Raw genomic sequence first — 24,864 nt, 5'->3', positions numbered from 1 at the left:
TTGCCTTAGTGAAAAGAAATACTTGGAGAGATTAAAGTGCAGAGCTGCCTCCAGGGCTGGGGACTCCAGAGACCTCATACAGTTCACCTGCTCAGGTGCCTTTAAACCTGCCCCAAATTCACCTGCTGGAGTATTTATTGTTTTATTGGAGTATTTCCTGCCATTGTTACTCCTGTCAGACCTGTGGATGTGACTGAAGCATCAGCTGCAGGGAGAGGAAAGCAGGCAGAGCTCCAGGAAATGGGAATTTCACCATGAGCAAAACTTCCAGCATCCAAACCCCAGGGAGAGCCTGTGCTGCCTCTGGTGAAGTGTCTGCTCTGGGCTGCCTTCCCACCTTCAGAAAAACATCACTGATGCTCCCATGGGTGCTTTAGGGATGAACAATGCCAGGGAAGTCACTGTTCATGGACAAAGAGACTCTGCAGGATGGTGAAACATTGATACCTGGCCACAGAAAGGTGATAACACCACCAACAGGAGGCCCCTGATGATTCACATTACAGTCACTCACTGGGACAGACAGGGGGCTGATTTCTGGCACCCTGAAAAGCACAGCATGAGCTTCATCTCCTGTGGAAGGTTCTGGAATGATGAACTGCACTTACTGCAGGTGTTTGTCCATCCTACAGACAGGGAAACAACCTGAACCCAAACGCACCCCAGAGCCACCCCCATGCTCTGCACCAACATCTAACCACCACTAATGATCACAGTCATTCAATTTTTGAAATACCCACTGCTACCAAAAAAAAAAAAAAACCAGCCAAGGAGCTGTGGAGCATCTCCCTCCCCAGATTCTGTTATTCAAGGATAGAATTTATACTCTTGTTTTTTTTTTTTTTTTTTTTTTTTTCCTGGCTGTCCTGTGGTGTCCCAAGTGTGCCAGGCTGTTTTGTCCCCCCACAGTCCATCCCCAGAGATGGGGTGGGCCCTGGGTGCAGCTCACCTCAGCTGCAATCCAAGAGGATCCCAGCTCCCTGGAGAACAGGGACTGACATCATTGCTTGTGTCTAGCAAACAGCTCATTCAAAATCCATCCCTTCCATTTGTTTGGGTATGAAATAGCAGCAAGACAGCAAAGTAGGAATCATCACTGGAAGTTTTTCCTGCAGGAAGGCAGATGATTTAATTGACCATGAAATTGAGAACTCCTGTTAAAGAGTGTCCTGCTCTCTGTCATGGGAATTCAAGTGGAAGAGGCAGAAAAACAGGGTCCAAACAGTGGCAGCTCCCAGCACTATTTTATGTTAATTTCACAGAAAACAAGAGGTTTCATTGTCAGTGGCACAGATTTCCTGTCTAAAGAGAACAGCAACAAAAACCATTGTCAGCCTGGCATAGAAAACCCTTTATAAATGAGTTTTGCAGAGAATTCCAGCTCAGCCCTGTGTATCTGTGCAGGACAGCACTGTGAGCTCTGCTCACAAACATTCCCACTCTGAGTTTTAATGCCACAGCTCACACACAGGCCTCAACTCTGGATTTCCCTGTGGGAGGGTGGCTCTGCTGGGAACTTACTGAACTGTACAGGGGGCAGAACTGTGAGATTTTGGTTTCTCAGCACACCTTTTAAAAGCATTCCTGCCCTTTCTGCAGCTGGTGTTTAACAGTATTGCTAAAACCTCCCTGTGCCCAAGGAGAGGAGAGACTGAAAACCTGAAAGAACAGAGCTCACTACTGATAATAAACAGAAAGAGCTGTACAAGTGATTAGGGAGGAACTGATCAGGCTGAGAAAACCCTAAAACCTGAGTTTAATCCCAGTATTAAAGGAAAAAAAGGTGTTACTTCCCCAACACTCTGGATTTTCTGAGCTACACCTTGGACCTCCCACTGAAATTAAGGGAGTTACTCACTGCATGAACAAGGATTCCCCAGAGTCAATTACTATTTGGCATAAAATGGGAAGATCGGGTTTTTTACCAGACTGAAGCATCTGTGTGTAAAAATGCTTGCTGAGGGATATCCAGGTTGGAATTGGAGCATCAATGCCACGGGCAGGCACCTGCAGCATCCCACAGACCCACCCTGGAGGAGAAGAGCTCCAGGACTGACCTGCCTGGACTGGCCCCCACCCTGTCAGCTCAAGCACAGCACCCCTGCCTTGGCCAGGCATTCCCTGCACCCCAAGACACCCCCTGAATCCACCTGGACACCTCTGCTCAGCCATCCCACCACAGGACTGAGGGGATTCAGTGCCAACAGCTCTGGGAAAGAAGAAAATTCAGTTCAGCCCCTGCCTGCAATCCAGATCACAGTTTAGAAATGGCATTGGCCAAAAAATGCACCGGGCAGGGCTTCAAAGCAGATCTGCAGAGCTCACCTCCAACACTGGGAAACCTTGCAAGGTGCGATGACAGCTGGGCAATTCTGACAGGCTTGGTAAACTGGAGCAAAGTTTGTGGAGAAATATATACCCAAGAATTAAAATAATAAGCAGTACTTTAGCATTCAGGCTTTGACAAATAAAAACTGAGACTACAATCATTAAACTCTAAAGAGTGTAAACATCCAATCCCATTGCTACTGTATTAGGAAGTTGTGTCCTGCAGCTATCAGGGTTCCCATTTCCACCTCATTTCTTCCAACACTTATCACTGCTTCTTTGCATTAATAATTTATTCATGATAATTCAACTTTTTCAGTTAGCCTTTCAAGGTTTTTTTCAGCTATTTTGGTCAGAAAAATGGAAGATTTAAGAATCTCAAATCAGAAAACAAAAAACACTTCAGTTTAATTTCAGGTTTTCAAGCACAACTCAGAGAAAGCCCGTTATTCTATTTGGATCCCCAATTTTTAGTCCACCTACCTGAGTAAAAATGGGGAAAAATATAATAAACAGGCCTGGGGAGCACATGGAGCTGGAGAATTCACTGGGTGTGTTTCCCACTCTTGCATCCCTGCTCAAAAAAGACTTTGCTACAGAGCCAGAGTTGTTCTGGAGATCAAAGTTAATCCCACCCGAGGCCAAGCTGCTCCCAGTGCACCCTTCCCTCACCTCTTCCATTTCCCAAAGCCAGCACTGCCAACTCCTGGGCACTGCAAGGCTGTGAGGAGCCCGGCTGAGAACACTGCAGAGCAAAGCCTCTCTGTGTCTCTGTCTCTGCTCTGCACCTCCCTGGGGTTTGTGCTGGCTCTCCAGGACACAGCATCACAAACTGTCTGAGGCGTTCTTCTCCGACAGCGACGAGAGGCTGAATGAGGTATCGTCGGGCTCCGGGGAGGTGTGGTTGAAATCCATCTCTTCCAGCTCAGGAGGTAAGTCTGAAAGCAGAGCCTACAAGGGAAAAACACTTCTAATATCTGCTATAGACACTTTTAGGTGTGGTTTCTGTGTTAGCAGTGATTTAAACAAAGTGTGAGAAAATTATTTGAGTTTTTCGATCATAATTTGAGCCTCTGGAATAAACCCAAGAGAAGGACACAACACAAAAGGACAAACATCTTCTGATATTAAAGACAGATATTAAACCTGCTCCAGGATTTACCTGCTGCTGTTCCTTATCATCTGCTTTAATTGCAAGTATCAAACTGCGGGTGAACGTCTGCAGCTCAAAGTATTTCTGTTTGTGGCTCTCCAGCTGACTCTCGATGAACCTGACTTCTTCATTCTGTGGGGAAACCAGAGAGTCTGGGGATGATCTCAGAACCAAGGAATCCTTCGGGCTGGAAAAGCCCCCTAAGGCTGAGCCCAGCCATCCCCCAGCACTGCTAAGGCCACCACTGTCCCCTTACTTGGGGACAATGCTTTGTCCCCAAGTGCCACATCCTTGTGTCTGTTAAATCCCTCCAGGGATGGGGACAGGACAAAGCACTGGAATAACCACACATGCACAGCCCTGGGTTAAAACTCAACTATTTTTAGTGACAATGACAACCAAAGCCCAGATCTCTTCCTAGAAGTGATCAGGGGGCTGTGAGGAGAGACAGCAAATAAATTCAATTATTACAGCAGAAGGCTTGACACAAAATCAGGGAAAATCACTTGAAAATTCCTCAAAGCTACCACGAATTAAAAGATAACATCCTCCAGCAGCTGGTTTGATGTGGATCAAGTGTCAGCTCACCAAGCTCCTCAGCATCCCTCGGGTTACAGAATAAACAGGAATATCTCAGAGTGACAGAACAGTTTGGAAGGGACCTTACAGATCATTCAGTTCCAACCTCCAGAGTTGTTTATGTGGCTGGAACTGAATGTAGTGTATTACAAAGTAAGGAAATATCAATAATTTGTGTGCTTTGGCTAAAAAGCATTTTCGCAATCTATACTTGCAAATCTCTTAATTAAAAATTCAGACTTGTTAATTATTTCAATTTATTCCAAGTATCTCCTCTCTTTCAAACTTATTGGATCAAAATGTTGAACCTGTTGATTAGTGCAGAGCTAAAATTCATTTTCTCTGGTTACTCACTTTTGCAAAGATCATGAAAATCAAACTGTTTATTTAGGTTACAAGATCAAAGGCATTTCTCATTTTTTACAGAAGGGCTCTGCTTAATAGCACCAACTCATGAGAGAATAATGAAAAAATATGGTATTCATGGTCACACTGGCTGGAATTCAGCTTTAGGTGACATGAAAAGCTGTGACTACATGATGCTCTGAAGGTTTGCAACAAACCTTTAAAAATGGTTGTATTTTCGTTGTTTTTTCCCAGAAAATTCTCATTTTTTCAGTGAAAGCACTGCTCACCACACTGTTCCAGGTGATAACAGCTCTGGGAATGAGAGATGAAGTTTCCATAAAAAATCAGCTGAGTTCTTCCCTACGAATACTTAGCAGTTGCCTGTTTAGCTCTGGATTTTGCCCAGCCCAGGAAGAATTCAGATTTAGGCAGAAAACTCAGGGAGTAATCAGGGCTGTCAAACAAAGGGCTGGCTCTGCAGGGCACTGTCACAACAAGGCTCTCACTGTGCTGACAGGTGACATTAAGAAAAGGTCATTCCCTCTCCTGATTCATTCTGCACTGCCCTTCCCAGGAAAACGCTGCTGGAAGGACGAATTTCTCTTCTGAAGAGATGATCTGTTCTTTATTTTGGTAATTGATTATTATCAGGAGAACAGATCTGGTTTCTTAGGGGAAAAATCAGCACTGGAGGTAAAAGCTCAAGGAGAGGTGGAATTGTGGTGACTCCTGGGAAAGCAGCACAGACACAACCTCAGCCTTGGGCTGGAGCTGGCAGGGTCCAGCTGCTTCTCCTCCTTCCCAGAGGCACCACTTCCAGCATGTCCTGGGGAATCCTTCTCCTCAGATCCCCCCAATCCAGCAGAGGATTCCTTCCAGCTGTTCAGTCCCTTCCAAGCTGGCAGCACCACACTGCAGGAAAAGTGTCACAGCATTCCCAGAACAATTCCAATGGGGTGGCTCCATAAATGCCTTTCCTGGGACGCGGGGATGGAGCTGCAGCTCTGTAGAAATGGGGTTTTCCTGCCTCCATTGGGGTTGAAACATGGATAAAGTGGCTGGAGGTGGGATGAGGGCATGATGTGCCACTGGGAAAACAGCAGAGCAGCTCAGGATCCCACAGGCTTTTGCTGAATTCCTGACAGCTCCACCCCCTGAACTCCCTGGGGATTATCCCACTGTCCCTGACATGGCCCAACCACTCACCTTGTAATCCAAAAGAGAACTCATCTGATCCACTTCAGAATTGCTGATCAGATCACTCTCCTCATCATCTAAAATTTCTATTTTCTGAAACAGAAACAAACAGTTCATTCCAACACACAGAGGAGACAAACAAACGGGGACCCACATCCCAAAGGGGCAGGAGGGAGGAGGGAGAAAGGATGAAGGATAAATGAAGGAGGAAGGATGAAGGAGGAAGCATGAAGGATAAATGAAGGAGGAAGGATGAAGGAGGAAGGAAGGAGAGCTCAGTGCTGGCTCCTGAGCAGCTCTGAGCCATGCAGCCCCATTAGATGGCAATCATGCACCTCAGCCAGGAGAGCCAGCAGGAATCCAGTGGGAGCTGCTGCCATGGAGACTCAGGCTGTTTACAGAGGAGGAGCTCCCTGGCCCAGCTTTCTGACTTTGAGTCCCACATTTATCCCCTCACAGCCCCTGCTCTGCTCTGTGGTTGCAAAGGAGGGTTTGGAAATAAACCTCTGGATAAACCAGCAAGTCCTGAGCTACTCCTGCCTAAAGAAATCAAGGATTCTCCTCTGACCCTGCCTGGCCACATTCCCTCAGCTGTAGGGGTGCTGATCCAAAGGACACTTCCAAATGCATAAATATGGACATTTTTACCTAATTCACAAAAATTTGGGGAGCTTTTTATACTGGGTTTCTAAAGATATCTAAAGCACAGTGTTAAGGCCAAGCTTAACACTAAGACTCAGAAATACATCCCAAGTTTTTTTGCTGTTTTTAATTGTTTTGACAGTTGTGAACATTTATGAACCTGTCCATAATGAGTTACAGCAATTTTCCTGTTTTTTAGGATGGAAGGGCCGCCACTGACCCGATCCATGTCCATGGGTCATTCCTGAGGTGTTAATTCAGGTTTTTCCTGCAGCATGTGGTCCCTCCTGCCTGCACACCCTGAAATCACTGAGGAGAAATCCTTGAAATCCTTCCAGGGGCATTCCCAGCTCTCCCTGGCAGGACCCACCCAGCTCCCAAGCCTGTGCTGAGGGCAGGGAGGATAAAGCACATTTTGTGTGCTCAGTGTCTGCCAGCCCAGCTGAAGTGACAACACCCAGAGCTTTGATGTCCCTGAGTTCTGCTGCTCCCTCAGACCCTCAGGAACACTGGGACTCAAATATTTTTGGTTTCAGACTCAGCTTGAGGAAAAGAGTCCCTAAATAACTGCCAAGCATTCATATTCCCCTTCTCAGACACACTTTTTAAAATAGGAGGGGAAGGAACAGATTAGAATTTCAAATAGGAAAACCTCTTATGCAAATACAATGTATTTTAGTCCAATTTTAAGTGCATTTTTAAGAAGTTTTGTTACAGTGTTTCAGAACAAAGTATGCAGAAACTCTTCCTTGGTTTTGTTCCATTGTTGTATCAAAAGACAAAATTCAGGCAGGTTGGGGAGCTGAGTCTCTTGGGCACCATCTCTCCAAACCATTTCTACTGAAGGTTTCAGGGTTTTTCCTGCTATGTTTTAGAATTTTTAGTACATCTTTAAAGCTCAAATAGGAAGGACTTTTAACACACACAGCTGAAGTTGTCACCTAGTGAAAAGCACAAATGCTGAACAACAACCTCAACATTAATTAAGGAGTTATTAATTGGTGGAAAAGGAAAGGTAAACATACCACATTATCAGTGGAAACTGGATTCTGGTCATCATCTTTGTGGCCAATTTCTTCATTTTGAAGAGCTTCATTTGTCTCTTCTGCAGAAATAAATTGGTTTTGTCAGGTTTCATTCCCATTTTATGCTGAAGGACCATTAATGGTGTTTACCACTAAATGTCACAGCTGCTAAATCCAACAGCAAAGTCATGGTATCAATGTCTAATCATAAACAGAATATCTGCCTTATTAAAAAGACATCTTGTCACAAGCATTTCAGGCCAACATCAAACCACCTCCCCCCTGAAACAACAACAAAACTCTCAGTTATTCTCTGCACCAAAACTTTCCAATTTTTTAGGTTCAGGCTGGAATATTCAATGGTGATGCAGAGTTTCACATCAGAGATGTGCAGAAGTTGGGTTTGTTTAAATGAAAATGAATTCCTACGTGAAAAATCCTGCATTCTCTGAAATTCTGGGGTACATATCTAAATCCCACTTGCCCTTCGCAGACACTGATGGGTTTTGAACAAAAACCTGATCAGATTATTGCAAATTCTTATCCCCAGTAAACCTAAAGGATTTTTTATGTATAAACACTTGAAAACAGAGCAGATTTTATCCTGGTGCTTCAACCACAAAGCATGAGATGATTCCACTGACCTTAAAAGCCAAGGAGAACACAAACCCCAAAGAAAGTTAAGTTTTATTTGCCCCTAAAATTGAAGTTTGTTTCGCATATTTACTTAACTTCTGCATATTAAAAAACATAAATCTATGATACACATTAAATATAAAGAGGAAAAAAGGGAAGGGGCAGCAAGGTTCAGGAGACTCCAGGGTCTGTCACCTCCACACAAACACTGGGATAACAGAATTTCCCTGGGACTACCAAAAAACAAGGAAATGTTTAGGCCAGACCATAGAGAGCCAGTTCATGGTTTTAAACAACTTTGAAGTTAAAAATCTTTACACTGAGCAAATCTGCTTGGGAATTGCTTCAAATGAGCTCAGTGTGCCACCAGTCACAGCCCCATAGGACAGACTGTGCCAGGAGCACACGGGATCACAGGCAGCAAGGAAGGGAGGAGGTGCCAGGGTGAGGTCACAGCTCAGGGACATTCCAGGGCACAGGAACTCTGTCACCCTGCCACTCACCCCCTGCATTCCACAGCTGAAGGAAGCAGCTCCCTACAGCATTCCCAACCCCTTAAATATTCATCCTGAGCTCACAGAACCAGCACAGCCCTAATGGCCTCCACCTAGACACTGTGGATTCAATTAACACACAATTAAAAAAGGTGAGGCAATATGAGAGCTTTAATGATCCATTTTGCATCAGAGCAGAGCTTATTTTTTTATATTTATGCACTACATTTTAAAAGCAGAAGCCATCAACTTTAATCACTCTAATTAGGTGACCAAAAATTGCTTTTGTCTGTCTTTCAGAGTGGTTTTTTGCTGTTGTAGTTTTGTTTTTTTAATAAATTAGGACCAAAAGTTACAGTTCTCAAACACTGGAACAATTCCCTATCTGGGACTGAACATAACCCATGGCTATTGGGGGAAAATTTCCCAGGAAGTTCAAACCCAGCTGAGCTGCAGCAGTGGAACCTCCTCCTTTGAACTGGAGAAATGAACAGAAATAATTGTAGTGGGAGAATAAAGGATTGAAGGTGGGATTCCCGGATGCTGGGGAAATCCTGTTGTTTCTTTGCACTTCCTTAGGCTTTGGCACCAATAATGCTCCCAAATGTTCAGCCTCACCTTGCCTGTGAAAGCCTGGCTCAGCCAACACGGAGTTATTCCTCACTTGATCTGCAGACACTTCAGACTCTTCCCTGTCACCATTTCCTCTGAAGCAGATCTGACTTAAATCAGCTCCTTCCCCACCTCAGGCAAATCAAGGACTCTGAGATTCCTCATCTCACTTGGCTTTCAATCACTTGACCCATTTCTTTACCATCTTATTCCCTCCACACTCGAGTGTGACAAAGCTCCCAAACTCATTCCCAGCTGCCCCTGTTCCCCTGGCTCTTCCCTTCATGTTCTGAGGACATGACAGGACCAGCCTGGCACACTGAGAGCACAGCAGCAGCCCAAGGTCAGACTCTCTTTATCTTGCAGAGCAAAGGCCCCATTGATCTCTAAGCACAAGCTCTGGCAGCAATCAGTGAGTGGGGATGTGCTGGGCTCAGGGACAGGAGGACAGGGAGACATCGATCCCATGGGCTCCTGGGGGCAAAGGGAATTCAGCTGGAGGCATTTCCCACTCCAGATCCTGCAGTTTACTGAGGACACCCCCTGTGTGTGCAGCTCCAGGGCTCCTGGGCTGTGCCCTGCTCCTGCTTTGATCTGCTGGTTGTGTTTGCCTGTCAGACAGAGCAGCAGGGGCCAGGGCAGCTCTGTGTTCCAGCCGAGCTGAGGGGTTCCCTGCCAGCAGAAAGGGGAATGCACAGTCCCAGCAGCAGCTCCAGCCCCACCAGTGCCTGGGGTGGCTCAGGATCACAAGGATGAACTGTGGAATCATGGGTTGGGATGGAAGGGGCCTTAAAGCTCATCCAGTGCCACCCCTGCCATGGCAGGGACACCTTCACTGTCCCAGGGTGCTCCAAGCCCTGTCCAACCTGGCCTTGGGCACCTCCAGGGATGGGTGTCAAATGGAATGGCCATCCCAGCTGGCTGGGGAGAACTGAGCAGTTGGCAGAGAGCATTTTCTAAATCTGGCTCTCAATTGCACCAGCAGAACGTGAACTCTTGACTTCGTTTCAGGTGAATCTGGCAGAAATGGGGCTCTTATGATCAAAGGTTTCTCCAATCCTTGTACAACAAACCCAACAAAACTCAGAGACACAGAGGCAGAAGAAAGAGACCAAACAGTACCTTCAGCCCAGGCAGGGTGGAGCACTTGTGACTCTGTCAGACGTTTTTGAATGTGAACAACAGAATCCAAAGCATGCACACTGCACAAAATTGAAAATATAGGCACAGTAGTAACTGCATTCCAAATACCTTGTGAGCTTCCTTCAGATAAGCAGATTGATACTTCATCATTCCTATCATTATCATCCCCCACTTCAGTAGCAGTTTCCTCTCCTGGATTAAGTGCTGATTTAGAAACAAATTCAGATTGATCAGAGAAATCAGCAGGACCTCCTCTAGGGGGTGGGACCTCAATCCCCATTAAACGATATTTCCGTCTTCGATTCCCAATCCAAGTCTTGTAAGAGAAATAAACATGAATGATATCAGAAACTATGACAAAAGCAACAGGCCCCCAACCAAGTGACATCAGCACCTCTCTCTGGCCTACAGGAGCCAGGGTGCAGCCAGCAGCTCAGGGAACTCAGTATTCCCCAGTGTTTCACCCTCCTGAGGCTGCTCCCCAAATCCTGTGCCAGGTTCAGCTTTCCAAGGGAAACAGGAAGGTGCACAGCAAAGGAAAAGAAGCAATAGGCACAAATGGCAGCAAGGGAAGTTCTGATTGGAGTTGAGAATATAAAACAAAAAATAATGTTTTACAGTGATTCAGAGGGACAGTTTGTCCATAGAAGCCTTGGTACTCCAGCCTTGGAGGTACTCAACATTTCAATGGACAACATCCTGAGAAACCTGACTTGATTCCAAAGTAAATCCTGCTCCAGACAAAGAGCAGGACTAAGTGACTTTGTAAGGTCTCTGCCCCCCTAAATTATTCAACAAATTTAACATAAGATCTTTGATGCGGGTTCTCCTACTCTGCAACTTCCGACGACCCAAACATGTCCCCTGTTCTAGGATTTCCTACAGCACAGAGGGAGCTGGCCAAGGTGACAGATCCACAGCACTTCCCTTGGAGGACAGAAAGGAACCTGGAAGGACAAAGCTCAGAGCAGCTCATCCTTCAGTCCCCTTTGGCTGTAAAACAGAGCTTTAGGAAAAGCTGTTTGCAGTGTGTGCAGAGGAGCACACTGGGAACAGTCTGGGAGATGAAACCAGCCCAGGGAACCTGGAAACCCTCCCATGGTGCATGGAGATGGATGCTTTAAGTTCATCTTGCATCAATAAAACTGAATTTCAAAGGAGAAAATAAAAAGAAGAAAAGACCCACATGCTAAATTCTCCAAGTGGATCTGTACACCTGGTCATTAATTTGCCTTCTCTGACGAAGAATCATTTACACAAAAAATTATTAAAGATTCAGAGTTTAACATGATGTAACAAGAATTGTCTGCAACTCTTCACCTCCTGAGGCTTTCCTGTCCCTTGTGTCACTCAGGCTTTTCAACTTCTCATCTCATCTCAACTCTGCCCAACAGCCCCTGTACCCCAGACCCTGCATTCCACCAAATCAGCCTCCACTGGCAACCAAAAATCCTTCCCAGAGCCAGGAATCCACTTCACCAACTGCTCCTCCCACTCTCCTGGGGCTGGCTCTCATCCCCTTCCCACCACCCACAGCCCCAGAAACAGCAGCAGCTCCTGGGTTTGGAAACATGACCAGGCCATGGCAAAATGAACATCCTGACATCCTTTCCATGAGGCCTCTGTTCCAAATGAGTAACCCAAGACATTAAAATATTTCAGGATTTTCTTTAAAGGCACACTAAGCATCACCCTGGCCTTATTTCAGAAACACCTGCCTTGTTCCTCTTCCTAGGGTTCTGAGAAAGTTGAATAAAAAACTTTTTGCTTATAATACCTTGATTACCAAAGAGAAAAAGTAAAGGAATATTAACAGCAGTCCCAAATACTAAACACAGTTTCATGCTGTGCCAGCCTTGGAAAAAAAAATGAAGCCTTTTAAAGCTGCATCTCTAACAAGCTAAAAGATAACATGCTAAACACTATTTTTAGCAAATCGTTTTGTTGGCTGGTATTTGCTTTCCCAGCTTGCTGATTTTCCTATTTGAAGAATGCACAACAGGTATGCAGAGAACTACCTAGATCATTTTTTTTCTATTACCTACAGTTTGGGGAAAAAAAAAAAATAAAGAAAACCCCCACACAAGCAGCCCTTTGAGATCTAGGTCTCTTTTTTCCAAGCAGTGTATTGCCATTCTTTAAATTTTCCCATCATCTTGTGATTTTACCAAACAGTGCTAACAAAATTTAAAATTCAATCTATCTCTTTTTTAGTAAAGAAGGCACTTGGGAAAGGCAGATCTTTTCACAGGCTTTTCAAAGCAGAAAATCTTTCATTCAACATACTGAGAATGTCAGAGAAGATGAACATGTTTTGATAGTGTCTCAAATTAAATGGGGAAGAGAAGGTTCCACATCCTGTGTGCTGTGCTGAACAGAGAACATTCTGGAACAGCAAAACAGTGAGGGCAAGAGCAGACTGGGATTGCCATGTGGGAAATCAGCTTGAGAGCTCTATTCCTAAAATATATTCTCCTTAAACCCTTCCAGCAAGGTCTGTGAGTGGATGGGATCACTTGTGGTCTGCTCTGGTGCAGGTGATGGCAGAACCTTCTGGGGTGTCCTGGTCCCTGCCCTGGGCACAGAAACATTCCAGCAGGAGGAAAGGTTTGCACAGAACCCCACAGTGACACCCTGGTGTGCCAGTAAGGATGTCCCCAAGGGAACACACCAAGGGTGTCACTGTGCTGTGCAGGACGTGCTGCCAGGGGAAACAGCTTCACCTTCAGAGAGCAAAGGGAAGTCCTTGGAAAACAAGGAGCAGCTTTGCTCTCTGCAGAGAAAATGATTCTCTGCAGCTTCCAAAAGTACAATTGGGATTTTTAGAATTCATGTGCCCACAAAAAGAAATACCCAGATTGGTGGTCAGCCCTGAAAGCAGCTTTGGGACCATGTGGATGCACCAAGGCAGAGGTCTCACAGCAGGAGAGCTTCACTGAGGGCTCAGCCCTGCTTCTGCAGCACTGCCAGGGATTCAGCAAACAGGTGCAAAAAGAGGATGAAGCCTGGAAGGAAAAATCCCAATTGTCACACCTGTCACAAGGGAAAGGAAGGCTCCTGTCCTTGTCTGACTGCAAACAGTGGGGACATTTCCTGAGGCTGGGATGGGCAGAGACCCCAGAGGTGCTGCTGGGTGTGTGCTCATCCAGGACACAGTGACACAACACCCCAGCCTCTGGAGGAGATGATGAGCAGATTCTGGGAGCCAGGTCATCTCCAGCACACCTGGGCCTCCCTCAGTCACCTACAGCAACCATCAAACCGAGCTGACCCAGAATTCCTCCATCACACCTCAACCTGCCCTCAAGACAGTCTTGTAACACAATTTTTTTTTCTATTTTGGAGCATTTTCTTTCATACAATTTTCCCTATAAGCATGAATGAGAAGTATTTTCCCTGTATCTTTAGAAAAGCCCTTTTTTGGTATCTTATTAGCAATGTAAATAGTACCTTTCAGTCTTCTAGGATCTCCCTCAAAAATGTAACACGTCTACTTAAAATCTTCCTCAAGAGAATGTCAAACAGCTCCTAGTGCTGCTTCTGCTGCTGATCAATAAGACCCTGACCTGAGGGCTTTTACTAAATATAGACTGCAGAAAGAGCAGGAGAGAACTTCCCAACATGGTCATTCATTATGTAATACATGAAATCTATTTCAAGCTTCCCCATGAAATTTTTAAAGCCTTTCATCTGTCCTATTTTTGCTCCTGCGACAAGATAAGGGAAGACTCTGGATTTCTTACCCGAACTATTTCACAGTCAACATTTAATTCTGCAGCCACAGCTTCAATTTTCTCTCTGCAGACTGAGCCCAGGCTGGTCATGCCATTGTCCCAGTATTTCTTTAGGGTAGCTAAGTCTCGGTCACTAAATTGTGTGCGGTCCTGTAACTGCAAGATAAAAAAAATACTGTTAGATTGAAAAAAAATCTGCTTATCTGAGCATTCATGTCCACAGGTCTCCCACACAGTTACACACACGTTCCACTGTCTCCATGGCTCTTCTTCTCTTTTAAGTCTCCCTTAAGAATTTGGGGTTTTTTTGATTTCTTTTTTTTTTATGCAGGGCACTTCAGAGTTCCCTGGGATTTGCTGTAAAGGCAGTGGCAGCATTAACACAAAGTTTGAGGCACTTCAGCTTTGTTTCAACTCCACCTGATTTCTTTGGTAATTTGTTTTATCTCATTCTATAAGGTCTTACTGAAAATAACTTTTTCCCCCTTGTGCTGTTTACTCTCTCCACCCAATTTATGCAAATTACTCCTTAAAGGCTTTTCAAGTTTCTCACCCTCCCCCCTAAAAGTTCTTTTATCTTACTGCAAACTACAACACATGCATAATTCAAAGGATTCTGACTTCCTAAAGGGAATACTTTAATGTTTATGTGGTGAGCTTGAGTTTAAATTGGTTCCACTGTTTATCTTCGACTTCCCAAACTCTTTGTCTGCGTTTATCAAAACATGTGATAGTGGATCAGTGATAAAAGGAGTAACACTGAAAAAGAATTCCTAAACATCTTACCACTATTTGAACTGGTGTGAGCACAGAAAGTGTTTCTCTGGTAGAGCTTCCAAGCTTTAACAAAAGCTTTTCATACAGAATTTTATCTAAAATCTACAGTTTCATTGCACCAACGCATGTTGTTCACTTTTCCTGCTATTCAGAGGACAGAAAATCAACCACAAAGTCTGCACTGGTAACTTGAGCCCATGTGCCACATGTGTCATTATTTCAGTAGCTGAATTGTGTTCATCATTTCAATAGCTGAATTCTGGGTTTGCTCATTTAAACACCGTTAAAAGTTAGAAAGAAATAATTTTAAGTGGAATAAAAAATAATTTTACAGAACTGGGATCATTTGACAATCTTGTACGGTTCCCAGTTCTAGCTTTTGTTAATCTTCAGAATATTGTAATTGTTGCAATTTTCCTCTCTTAAAAATTACTATTTCTCAAAATGTTAGAAGCACTTGAGTCTCCTCAATGTATGAACCCAAAACAGGTGCATCAAACTTTTCTCTTCCTAAACTAATCCCAGTAAAAAGAAGCACCAGATAAATTCAAATGTGATCTGGTTGCACTTGCTGACCTTGGAGGCCTTTTCCAACTTTGATGAATCCCGAATTAATTGAGTGTCCACCAGGCACTCAGAGCTTTTCCTGGCTGTAGTTCCACCACCTCATCACTATTCAATGGTTTTCACCTCATAACTGCTGTATAATGATGTTAATGTCATTTATATTTTCTGCTTTGGAGTCTCTGTCTCATTTTAGCCATTTTGTTCTCCCAAGGCCAGCACTGAGGAGCCCCAGTGCTCTGCCAAGTGAGCAGCAGCTCTGTGGGACCTCAGAGATGCTGAAGGATCATCATTTACACACCCTGCTCTCAATAGCTGCACCAGCATCATGAGATCAGTGTCACTCCTAAGCTCAGCAGATGTAAATGACACTTGAGCATGGCCAAATCTCAGCTCCAGATTAGCTGCCTTCTGTAACACGCTGTGCTATGGGCCTTATCAGCACTTCCTTAGGGAAATCACAAACTACCTTCAATTACAGGATCATCCCCTTGACATGGATCATACCCAAGTTTGACTCCTGCATTATAAACTGCTTAAAAATTACATAATGACTTTTGTCAGAAAATAAAGGATAGAATTTCTACATTGTGCATGTAACTAAGCTTCCATCAATTTAGTTAATAACCTTCCCATGCTTAATACCATCAGAGGAAATGAGGGACCAAGAGCAAAACCTCAGACCCCTACAAATATCATAATATTCATCATTATAGGAGAAAATATCAGAAGATAATGTTGGAAAGCTTCATATTTATGACAATACTTATAGGTGAAGGCAAGCCAGTAACTCAGTTCTTGTTTTTTACGTCATTAAGCTCTGAATACAATTCTCATTTCCTCTCTTCAGATAGCCAGCTTGCTAATTCAAGGCTTGGCTTTGACAGTGCTGGCTGTTGGCTGAATCCTTTACATTTCCCACTTCTGCTGGCCACAGTTTAGGAAGCAGCAGAGGCTTTGTCCAGCAGGATCCAGCCTATGCATTCCCAAGGAAAAGCAAATTGAATCAGCAGCTGTGCCGTGCAGGGTTAAACCCAGCTTATCCCCAACCTCCCAAGTGGAACAACACCATCCTTGGAGGAGATGACCCAGTTTATCAGAGACATTCCTGGCTCTTTGCCAGCCCCTCATCCCCCACAGAGCAGCAATTTCTGTGGTGCAAATCCGGTGTCTATAATTGGGGTGAATAATTGCACACAGTGGAGTGTCCTCATCCTGCCTCTGCTCAGAGCCTGCGCTTCCACAGCGGCTCTCACGCAGCACTTGAAAATGTTTCAGGCCACGTGCACAAAGCTATCCACAAATTTCAGATTATTAATCAAAGACATGCTAAAAAATGGAAGAACTTGAGGTTTTATACATAACTTGCATTTATGCTGCAGCTGAGCACTGTGTGTGCTGTTCATTTCAATTGCAGTGAAATCATATTAAATCAACATTCAGTTCTGATACTTGCTGATGAATTGGGCTGAGGTAATGGTTATTTTTAGCAAACAAACCTCTCACAAACAAATTTACCATGCCTTTGATCCCTGTCACTGCTTCTCTGTTATATTTTGGGAGAATGGGAAGATCAGAAGCACTCAAAGTATTCAAGGTATGAACAAATCCCAGATTCATCTGTGCAAGCACAGTCTCATTTTGCCTTATTCACCTTTCCCAGTGACATCAGCATGGAGCTCTCTGAACCCTGACAATAATTAATACCTGTTTTCTTCAGAGATTATCAATTCCCATCTCAAGATCTTATTTGTATGTATTGACAGTGATTTCTGAATCATTCCACTACATTTCTCCTTTCCCATCTGTGCTATTTAATATCATTCTTGCTTTTCAGTTTATCATTTCTTGATTTCCCACATATAAATTCTGAAGGCCTGCATTTTCCCTTAACACACCAAGATATTTAACCTCATTAAAGCTGTTCCAGATTACACATTCCTTCATCCTGAGGTTTCAGCTTCAGGTTTCACCAGTGCCACAAAGCTGCCCCCTGTCAGTGACAGCCATGCTGAGCTCAGGCTGGACACTGCTGCTCACACAGCTGCACAAACTCAGGCACAGAGGTGTCTGAGGGCAGCCTTCCACTCCTGCTCACACCCTTCCACTCCTCCTGCTCACACACTGCCAGGTTCCTGCAGCAGAGACTTTCTGCATCCCTCCCCACTGGCTGGGTAAGCATGAAGTTTGCTCTGATGGAAGCAGAGGTGATAAATATTTCATAGCATCCCATTGTGAGAAAAGCTGTAACTGCTTCAGCATGCAGCCAAAATTACAGATATTTTGTTAATATCTGTTTCTAAATCAAACTCAACTAAAAAAATTTTAAAAAACCAAAAAGAGATATCAATGCAATGAACAGTCTTGCAAAGAAATGACACTCTGAGCCCTATCTATCAATGTATTCCTCACACTGGACCAGACAGTTCTGCAGTTCAGGCAGGATGCATTCCTTGCCTGCAGGCTCCCAGCACAGTGCCACAAATCACCCTGAGGTGCCCTGACTGCAGGAGTTCAATGAATCCCTGCCAGGGCTCTCTGAAGCTGCTCTGAGGTGTTTGCTCTCAGCTCACATTGGTTCTCCTGAGCCCTGCACACCCCAGGCCAAGGAGGAGCTTTCTTTAGGGTTGTTCTGATGTGTCTGCCCCAAAAATCCAGCTGTGCTCCCATGCCCAGAACAGCAGGGGCAGCTGTCACACCTCAGCCCCTCCACCTGCCCAAAGTGTGCCTGCACTCCTGTGACAGAGTTTTATTCAAATAGCCAATGTGCAAACAGTGACACAAAAATCCAAATCTAGCACTCTCCACCCATTTCAGTATTTTCCTGTCCCCAGATACAACAGCCTGAGAGCCCAGACACCCCAAAGTGAAGCTCAGGGCAGACAAGCTCCCCCTCTCTCCCCCAAAATGAAGCTTCACCACTAAAGCCCAGCTTACCCAGAGCCACTACCTGTGTGATAAATGTTCTCCTTTAAATCTACCCCAACCACAGCCCATCCTGCTCAGACCCCAGCTGACACAGAACTGAAGCGCAGTCAGTACCCTCAAGACCTAAGAACAGAAGTGAAGATATTTTCTCCCTTTTAGTTCTCCTTAACTGGTACCTTCAGTGCTATTTTTGAATCCTTGTTATCCTTCCACCACCCTGTGATAAACCAAAAATCAATGCATTCATAAAGGCCACTGCACATGCACCAGGACACAGAGCTCTGGCATTCCAGAGACACTCTCATGAGTTACTGACAGGGTGATATTTCTAGACTAATATTCATTAACAATCAGGATTACATCATCCTACAGCAGAGCTGAGCACACAAGAGTTTCTGCAGAACTGCACAGCTTTTATTTCTCTCCTGATACAGTTGAAGGACAGGGCAAGGGAAACAAAACATCAAGGCAGAAGATTAAAAATTCAGAGCATCTAAAAGACAATCTTCTCCATTTTGACCAAAATACAGATTAGCCTTTTTCCTGTTTGAATGGCAGTAATTGCCATAATGGCACTTCTACAACTCCATCCATTCTATTTCTGTTCCCTCACACTCTTTATTCAGAAGAATTTCACAGTTGAAATCAAAGTTTCTAGGAAGTAGGAACTTTTTCTCCTTTGCTTGTCTCACCCGTGTGTACACAGCAGTTTCAGAGTGCCAAGTCCTCCACTTGCCCCCTGAAGGAGGCTGAATCTGCACTCAGGCTGGGAAAGTGCAGCCACAAATCTGGACACAGATGTTGTCAAACAGATTGGATTAACCAAAGGGTTTTATGCATTTTATTGATTAAAGAGACAAATGAGTAAAGGTCTAAGGAAAAAGAATTCTCTAATTACCATCCTTAATGGTCTCTCACTGCAGGGAAGACATTGAGAGGATGGGGACAGAGAAGGGAATGGAGCTTGGGAAGGGTCTGGAGCCCCAGGAGGGGCTGAGGGAGCTGGGAAGGGGCTCAGCCTGGAGCAAAGGAGGCTCAGGGGGGATCTTGTGGCTCTGCACAGCTCCTGACAGGAGGGGACAGCCAGGGGAGGCTCTGCTCAGGGAACAGGGACAGGAGGAGAGGGAACGGCCTCAGGATGGGCCAGGGGAGAATCAGGAAATATTGGATATTAGGAAATATTTTATCACTGAAAAAGTTGTAAAGCATTGGAACAGGTTGCCCAGGGCAGGGGTGGAATCACCATCCCTGGAAGTGTGTTTGTGGCCCTTGGGGACACAGTTTAGTGGTGATCATGCTGATGCTGGGCTGACTCAATGATCTTAAAGGCATTTTCAAACGTCAGGGACTCTATGATTAATGAACAGGCCCCTCCACATCCTTGAATGTTTAAATTTACTCCAGAAATGCCTTCTACTGCTGGGGTCAGGTATCCAGCATGACCACAATGCCCAACAACCCCCCCGTGCTGCAGGCAGGGGCCAAAATCACCCCAGTCCCAGCCCTGAGCTCCCACTGCCAAATCTGAGCTGGCTCTGGCACACACCTGACCCCAGAGCAGCACTGAACTCCAGAAACAACCTCAGCAGCAGAATTTGTACCTGCCAGGTCACACACCCCACCTGGATTACCTTACAACTGGGTATTGGCTAAAACCTCCCCATTTAGCTGTGAAACTCTACCCAGGACACTCCCCAGCTCCTTGGTGAGATGCTCTGAAAGGTCATTAAGTGATAGAGGGAATGAGCCTTCCACAAAAGAGCTGCATTTTAAAAAGCCTCCTCAAGAGAATTAGCACTTAGGAAAGCAGGAAGATGGATTGAGCACAACAGGATTTGTACAAAAGTACCAGTTCCTCTGGGAGATGCTCTTATAAAGTGCTCTCTGTACAAAAAGAACTCATTGTACTGAACCCTGCAGAAATGGGAAGTGCTTCAGCTGAGACCTAGAAAAAGTCTGAGAGAAAACACCATTAACTGATGGTCCTCAGATTCCTACTTACACAGGAAACACTGCCACACTCACTTTTTGAGGACTGCCTCACTTTTTGAGGACTAAAGAACTGAAAATAATAAAGGAAAAGTTCTGATACAGCAGGAGAAAGCAAGGAAAGGCTCTTCCATTGCCTAGACCTCACCTCCAACAGAGCAGTCACAGCCAAGACACTGCCAGGACACTGCCAGGACATTGCCAGGGCACTGCCAGGACATTGCCAGGGCACTGCCAGGGCACTGCCAGGACATTGCCAGGGCACTGCCAGGGCACTGCCAGAGCACTGCCAGGACATTGCCAGGGCATTGCCAGGACACTGCCAGGACACTGCCAGGACACTGCCTAAGCATTGCCAGGGCACTGCCAGGATATTGCCAGGGCATTGCCAGGACACTGCCAGGGCACTGCCAGAGCATTGCCAGGGCATTGCCAGAGCATTGCCAGGACACTGCCAGAGCATTGCCAGGGCATTGCCAGCTCCACAGACTGAGGAGTTTGGTTTCCATGGCAGACTCTTCCCCAGCTGCTGCTTGTGACAGAGCTGGGGTGGCAGAGCAGCCCTGGAGAGCCTGGCTGTACCATCCCACCTGAGGCTGGGTTTGCTGGTGAGGAGGCAGAACTGACACCTATTCAAAGACAAGCTGCAAATGCTGAAGACTAACTAAAGAGTTGGGCAGGGTTTTGGGTTTTTTTCCCTGACAAAAGCTGTTTCATACCTTGTGTTATGGTTTGGAGTTGTCTGTGAATTAAGGACACCAAACTGGCTGATTCTGCTAGTGTGAAATGACATTTATGTGGATAGAATTAGACTTGATCAAGTTCCTACAGCCAGCACTGACTAATTCTGTGCATGTGCAGAGAAGCTGCAGAGGGAGTTACTCTCCTAAGCATTCAGTTACTTCAATTAACAACCACTTCACTTTCAATATAAAAAACACATCTGAGCTCCAACCACTCAGTCCTGATCAATTCAGAGCTAAGAGCATGATTCCTACCTGGGCATCACCTCACACTGAGTTACAACCTTGACCTGCTTTTAAACACAGACATCATCTTCACCTCAACTGAAACACTGCACCTGCAGATAATGTTTGTATCAAAGGAAAAAGGAAAAAAACCCACCCAAGGTAAATAGAACTAACATTTTCCACAATGCATTTTTATCAACTTTTCATTGCTTCACTTGATGCATTAGATACTTAAATGGAAATGTACTTACTGCTCTCTTTCTGGAACAACCTGTAATCCAAGGCACAGTAAGGTTTCCTGAAATCTGCAGAGGGGAAGGAGGAAACAGAACAGAAAACAAGAGCAGCTTAGGTTGATGTGAGAGCCAATACTGAGACTTCAGCACTGTGCATTCAATTCTGACACCAATGTCTGTAAACAGGTTAAGACTGAAAACCAAAGTCCCACTCACCTTTACTGCCAAGAATAAAACATTGTTTCTTTGGGTGAGGGCAAGATAGCACAGTGACAACTGGGGTGTTCCTGTACTTTTGGTACCCCAAAACTTGTATTTTGCAACAGCAGTTTCCTTTTCCATCTGGCAGGATGAGCAGACTGAAGTCAGACAAGGGCTGAGGACTGAGCTGCCCTCACATCTTTTCCAATTGCTTCACTTCAACTTCCAGAAAAAAATGCTCTTGTGTTTGTCACTGAGCTGTTCAATGTCTCATGTTAAAGATCTGAGTACCAGCAGAAATTACAGGGATTTCAGGATGGAGAAGGAAGGAGAAGGGGTGTGAAGGCAAAGGAGAACTGCTTCCATTCCTGCTGCTTCTCCATCATTCCCAGAGGTCAGACTTCATTAAATAAAAATCTCAGAGTGTTTTCCCTGACCATCTGAGGGGTGTCATAGCCTGGAATATTTCAGGCTTATTTAAGATTCCATGTTCACCTACTGCTGCAGACAAGCAATGCTCGAGAGACTAAACACAGCTCTGGAGAGATCAATCACCTGTGAGGAAAAAACCTGTGCACTCCTGACTGACCCAAACTGCTCTGAGAGTTTCTGTACTTGCAGAGTTCCTCACTGATGGCTCCTGCAGCACGAGCACAACAAGCACAGCAGCCCTGCTACAGGTGGCTGCTGTACAAGTACATAAAACACTTTTATTCTTCAAGCTTGTAGCTGGAAGCACTTGGAGGTCACCCAAAGCCAGACACTTTCTCCTGACAGCACAAGGAGGGTTGAGGGGGATGAAAGGAGCACCCTCCCCTCTCAAGCACCATTAGGGTTTGAGCCTAAAATATTAATTTCTGCACTGCACACACTTTGTCTATTGTAACCCTGTATTCCACCAACAGCTTCACACCACAGAATCCCCTGCAAAGGCACCCTGAGGAATCACCCAGGTAGCTCCTTTTCACTCATTTAAAGGGGGCTACAAAAAAAAAAAGTGATTTTCTATGGGAATAAAGCAACATCTACCTGGCAGAGCATTAAGGGTTGCTGGGAAGACAAATGCACTCAGTTCTGACAGGGACAGGGCCAAACCCTGCCAAGTTCATCTCAAGAGAACTCCCTGGAGTACAGCAGGCACAGCACTGCTCTGAGCTGCCCTTGTCAAGGGCTGGGCCTGGGAACAGAGTAAATCAAAATACAGATTCTCAACAGTGTTCCTGTCCCTTAGGGTGGGGGGAAGAAACCAAGACTAACTCCCACCTCAGCCTGGAGGACAGCACAGGAACCTCTGCACTCCAACACACTCAAAGTCAAACTAAGACAAGCAAGTAGGCTGAAGAATTTGTTTACTGAAACTGCTCAGGCATTAAAATTGATCACTTAATTAAATTTAGTCTTAAGTTACACTAACACGAATTTGATTAATTGAACCAGTAAGGAAGCTATAACTAATTGCTAATTAGATACCCCACCAATATATGACAGTAATTGCTTCATCAAAACATGAATCACACAGTCCTGACTTTGAAAAAGCATCTGCTTGGATGTTCAACTACTCCAATAATCATTTAGCTCAGGTTTAATCTATTTTTAAACTCAAGAAGATTTCCCCAAGTTTAAGGATTTTCATCTCTGTGCTGATGGATAAATTAGCTAAACATGGGCAATAAATTAACATAAACTGGCTACAAAAAATGAAATGTCATCCTGTACAAGCCTAAAAGGATTCAAGCACCTTAGGAAGTCTCTAATACCCAGAAATGTCACCTCAGGGGCTCACAGGGTGTGAGCTCACAGCAATAAGGGAATTAACAGCTTCCTGCTCAGCTTTCCCAAGGTTTAAAACTCTGGAATGACAAGGGATATGACAGAAGCTCCCTCCATCCACACTCCAAATCCAAAGAGCAGGGTGTCAGACAGGCATGGAGGTCAGCTGGGGTACAGATGAATTCCTCACTTATCAGAAAACCAGGTGTGTTGTTACAACAGGGGGAAGTAAAAAATACCCCAAAACAAAATTCCAGAGATCTTATTTTGATCCATAAAACACCACACAAGCAGGTAAAATATCATCTACCATGAACTGTTCTAGCTCTTCAAAAAGACTCAGTTCCTACCCCATAAAACCCCCAAAAAAGTTATTCTTAATTTCACTTAAAAAAAATTAAAATAGATGAAATCAATCTCTCTGATGCTTTTTCAAGAGTGAAATAAAGCACCATGAGCACACAGCTGATAGAGGTATCAGTAATGGATTTCCCTTCCTGAAACTTTATAAAATGCCTTTAACTCAATTGTAAGCACTTTCACCAACCCTTTACTGGACTGATCTGCACATTTACAGCTTTTCCTCTCCTGTGAAACTGGGGTGGCAAAACTAAACAGCATTTCAGGAATTCTATAACCAAGTTATAAAAGTAACAGCAAACACTGAGAGACTGAGTGAGAGTAAAGGAGAGAAAGGCACATTTGACATGCATCTACTCCCCAGAATTTACCCTCTGTCCATCAAACCTCTGCTTTACCCAGAGCAGTAATAACTCAGGTGAAAAGTGGCACTGACTTGGACTTAGAAGTTTTCCTTCAAATGTCACATGAGATAGGAACAAGTCCAGAAAAAAGGAAAAGAAAATCTAAAAAAATCTAAAACAAACCATGATTCACAAAGTCTTATTCTCTACCCTGGTGAGCAAAGCGCAGGGAAAGCTGATATGCTGTCGACATGGTTTATTTTCAGGAGAAAATAAAAAGGCAATAACAGGCAAGTGCATGCAGGTGACACACACAGAATCACATTCTGTCAGCCTTAAAAGACTTTTACCTCAGTGTCTCCAGGCTATGTCATGCCAGATGGTGTAAAAATCCATGAAAAATACCAATTTGGATGTTTCCTGCAAGTATCTCTCCCCTTGTAATACCAAAAACTAAAAAAATGTGTCAAGTGCTGCAGTTTCTCCCAAACATCTTTTAGTTCTTCAATGATCTGCATTTAATTTCCCCTCAGTATCACTAAAGGGATTTTAGTACAGGAAAAGGAATAAAGGGATTGAATGTAAAACTGGTTATTTGAATTAGATGCTGTGGGAAAGGAAGCTGAGTTAACTCCATCACAGGGGATCCTAATCCCTGACAGAACACAGAGGCTGCCACCTGCACAGGGGGTACAGGATTCTAGGCTGACATCAATGGGGTGAGCAAATGCACAAATGTCAGCCTGAAACCACGTCCTGTGCCACGCGTGATGTGTTCTTGTGCCACGTGTGATGTGTGCCCACAGGACAACACCCAGGGAATGGCCATGGCA

General features: G+C 44.7%; 1 protein-coding gene across 1 annotated transcript in view; it reads right to left on the bottom strand.

The window, feature by feature from the left end:
* Positions 1-2,150: 2,150 nt before the first annotated feature.
* Positions 2,151-24,864, bottom strand: part of HDX (highly divergent homeobox) — a 34,175-nt gene continuing 11,461 nt past the window's right edge. Inside the window, exons 4-10 of the mRNA XM_059482977.1 lie at positions 21,372-21,425; positions 13,901-14,047; positions 10,266-10,473; positions 7,273-7,352; positions 5,615-5,698; positions 3,491-3,613; positions 2,151-3,279 (exon numbers count right to left, since the gene is read on the bottom strand). Of these exons, the coding sequence (XP_059338960.1) occupies positions 3,154-3,279; positions 3,491-3,613; positions 5,615-5,698; positions 7,273-7,352; positions 10,266-10,473; positions 13,901-14,047; positions 21,372-21,425 (822 nt within the window). The 3' untranslated portion in view covers positions 2,151-3,153. The remainder of the gene's footprint in view (positions 3,280-3,490; positions 3,614-5,614; positions 5,699-7,272; positions 7,353-10,265; positions 10,474-13,900; positions 14,048-21,371; positions 21,426-24,864) is intronic.

This window comes from Ammospiza nelsoni, chromosome 15 (genome assembly GCF_027579445.1).
Source record: "Ammospiza nelsoni isolate bAmmNel1 chromosome 15, bAmmNel1.pri, whole genome shotgun sequence".
Taxonomy (NCBI): Eukaryota; Metazoa; Chordata; class Aves; order Passeriformes; family Passerellidae; genus Ammospiza; species Ammospiza nelsoni.
The sequence above is the reverse complement of the archived record's forward strand: the minus strand, read 5'-3'. Positions and strand labels throughout refer to the sequence as shown.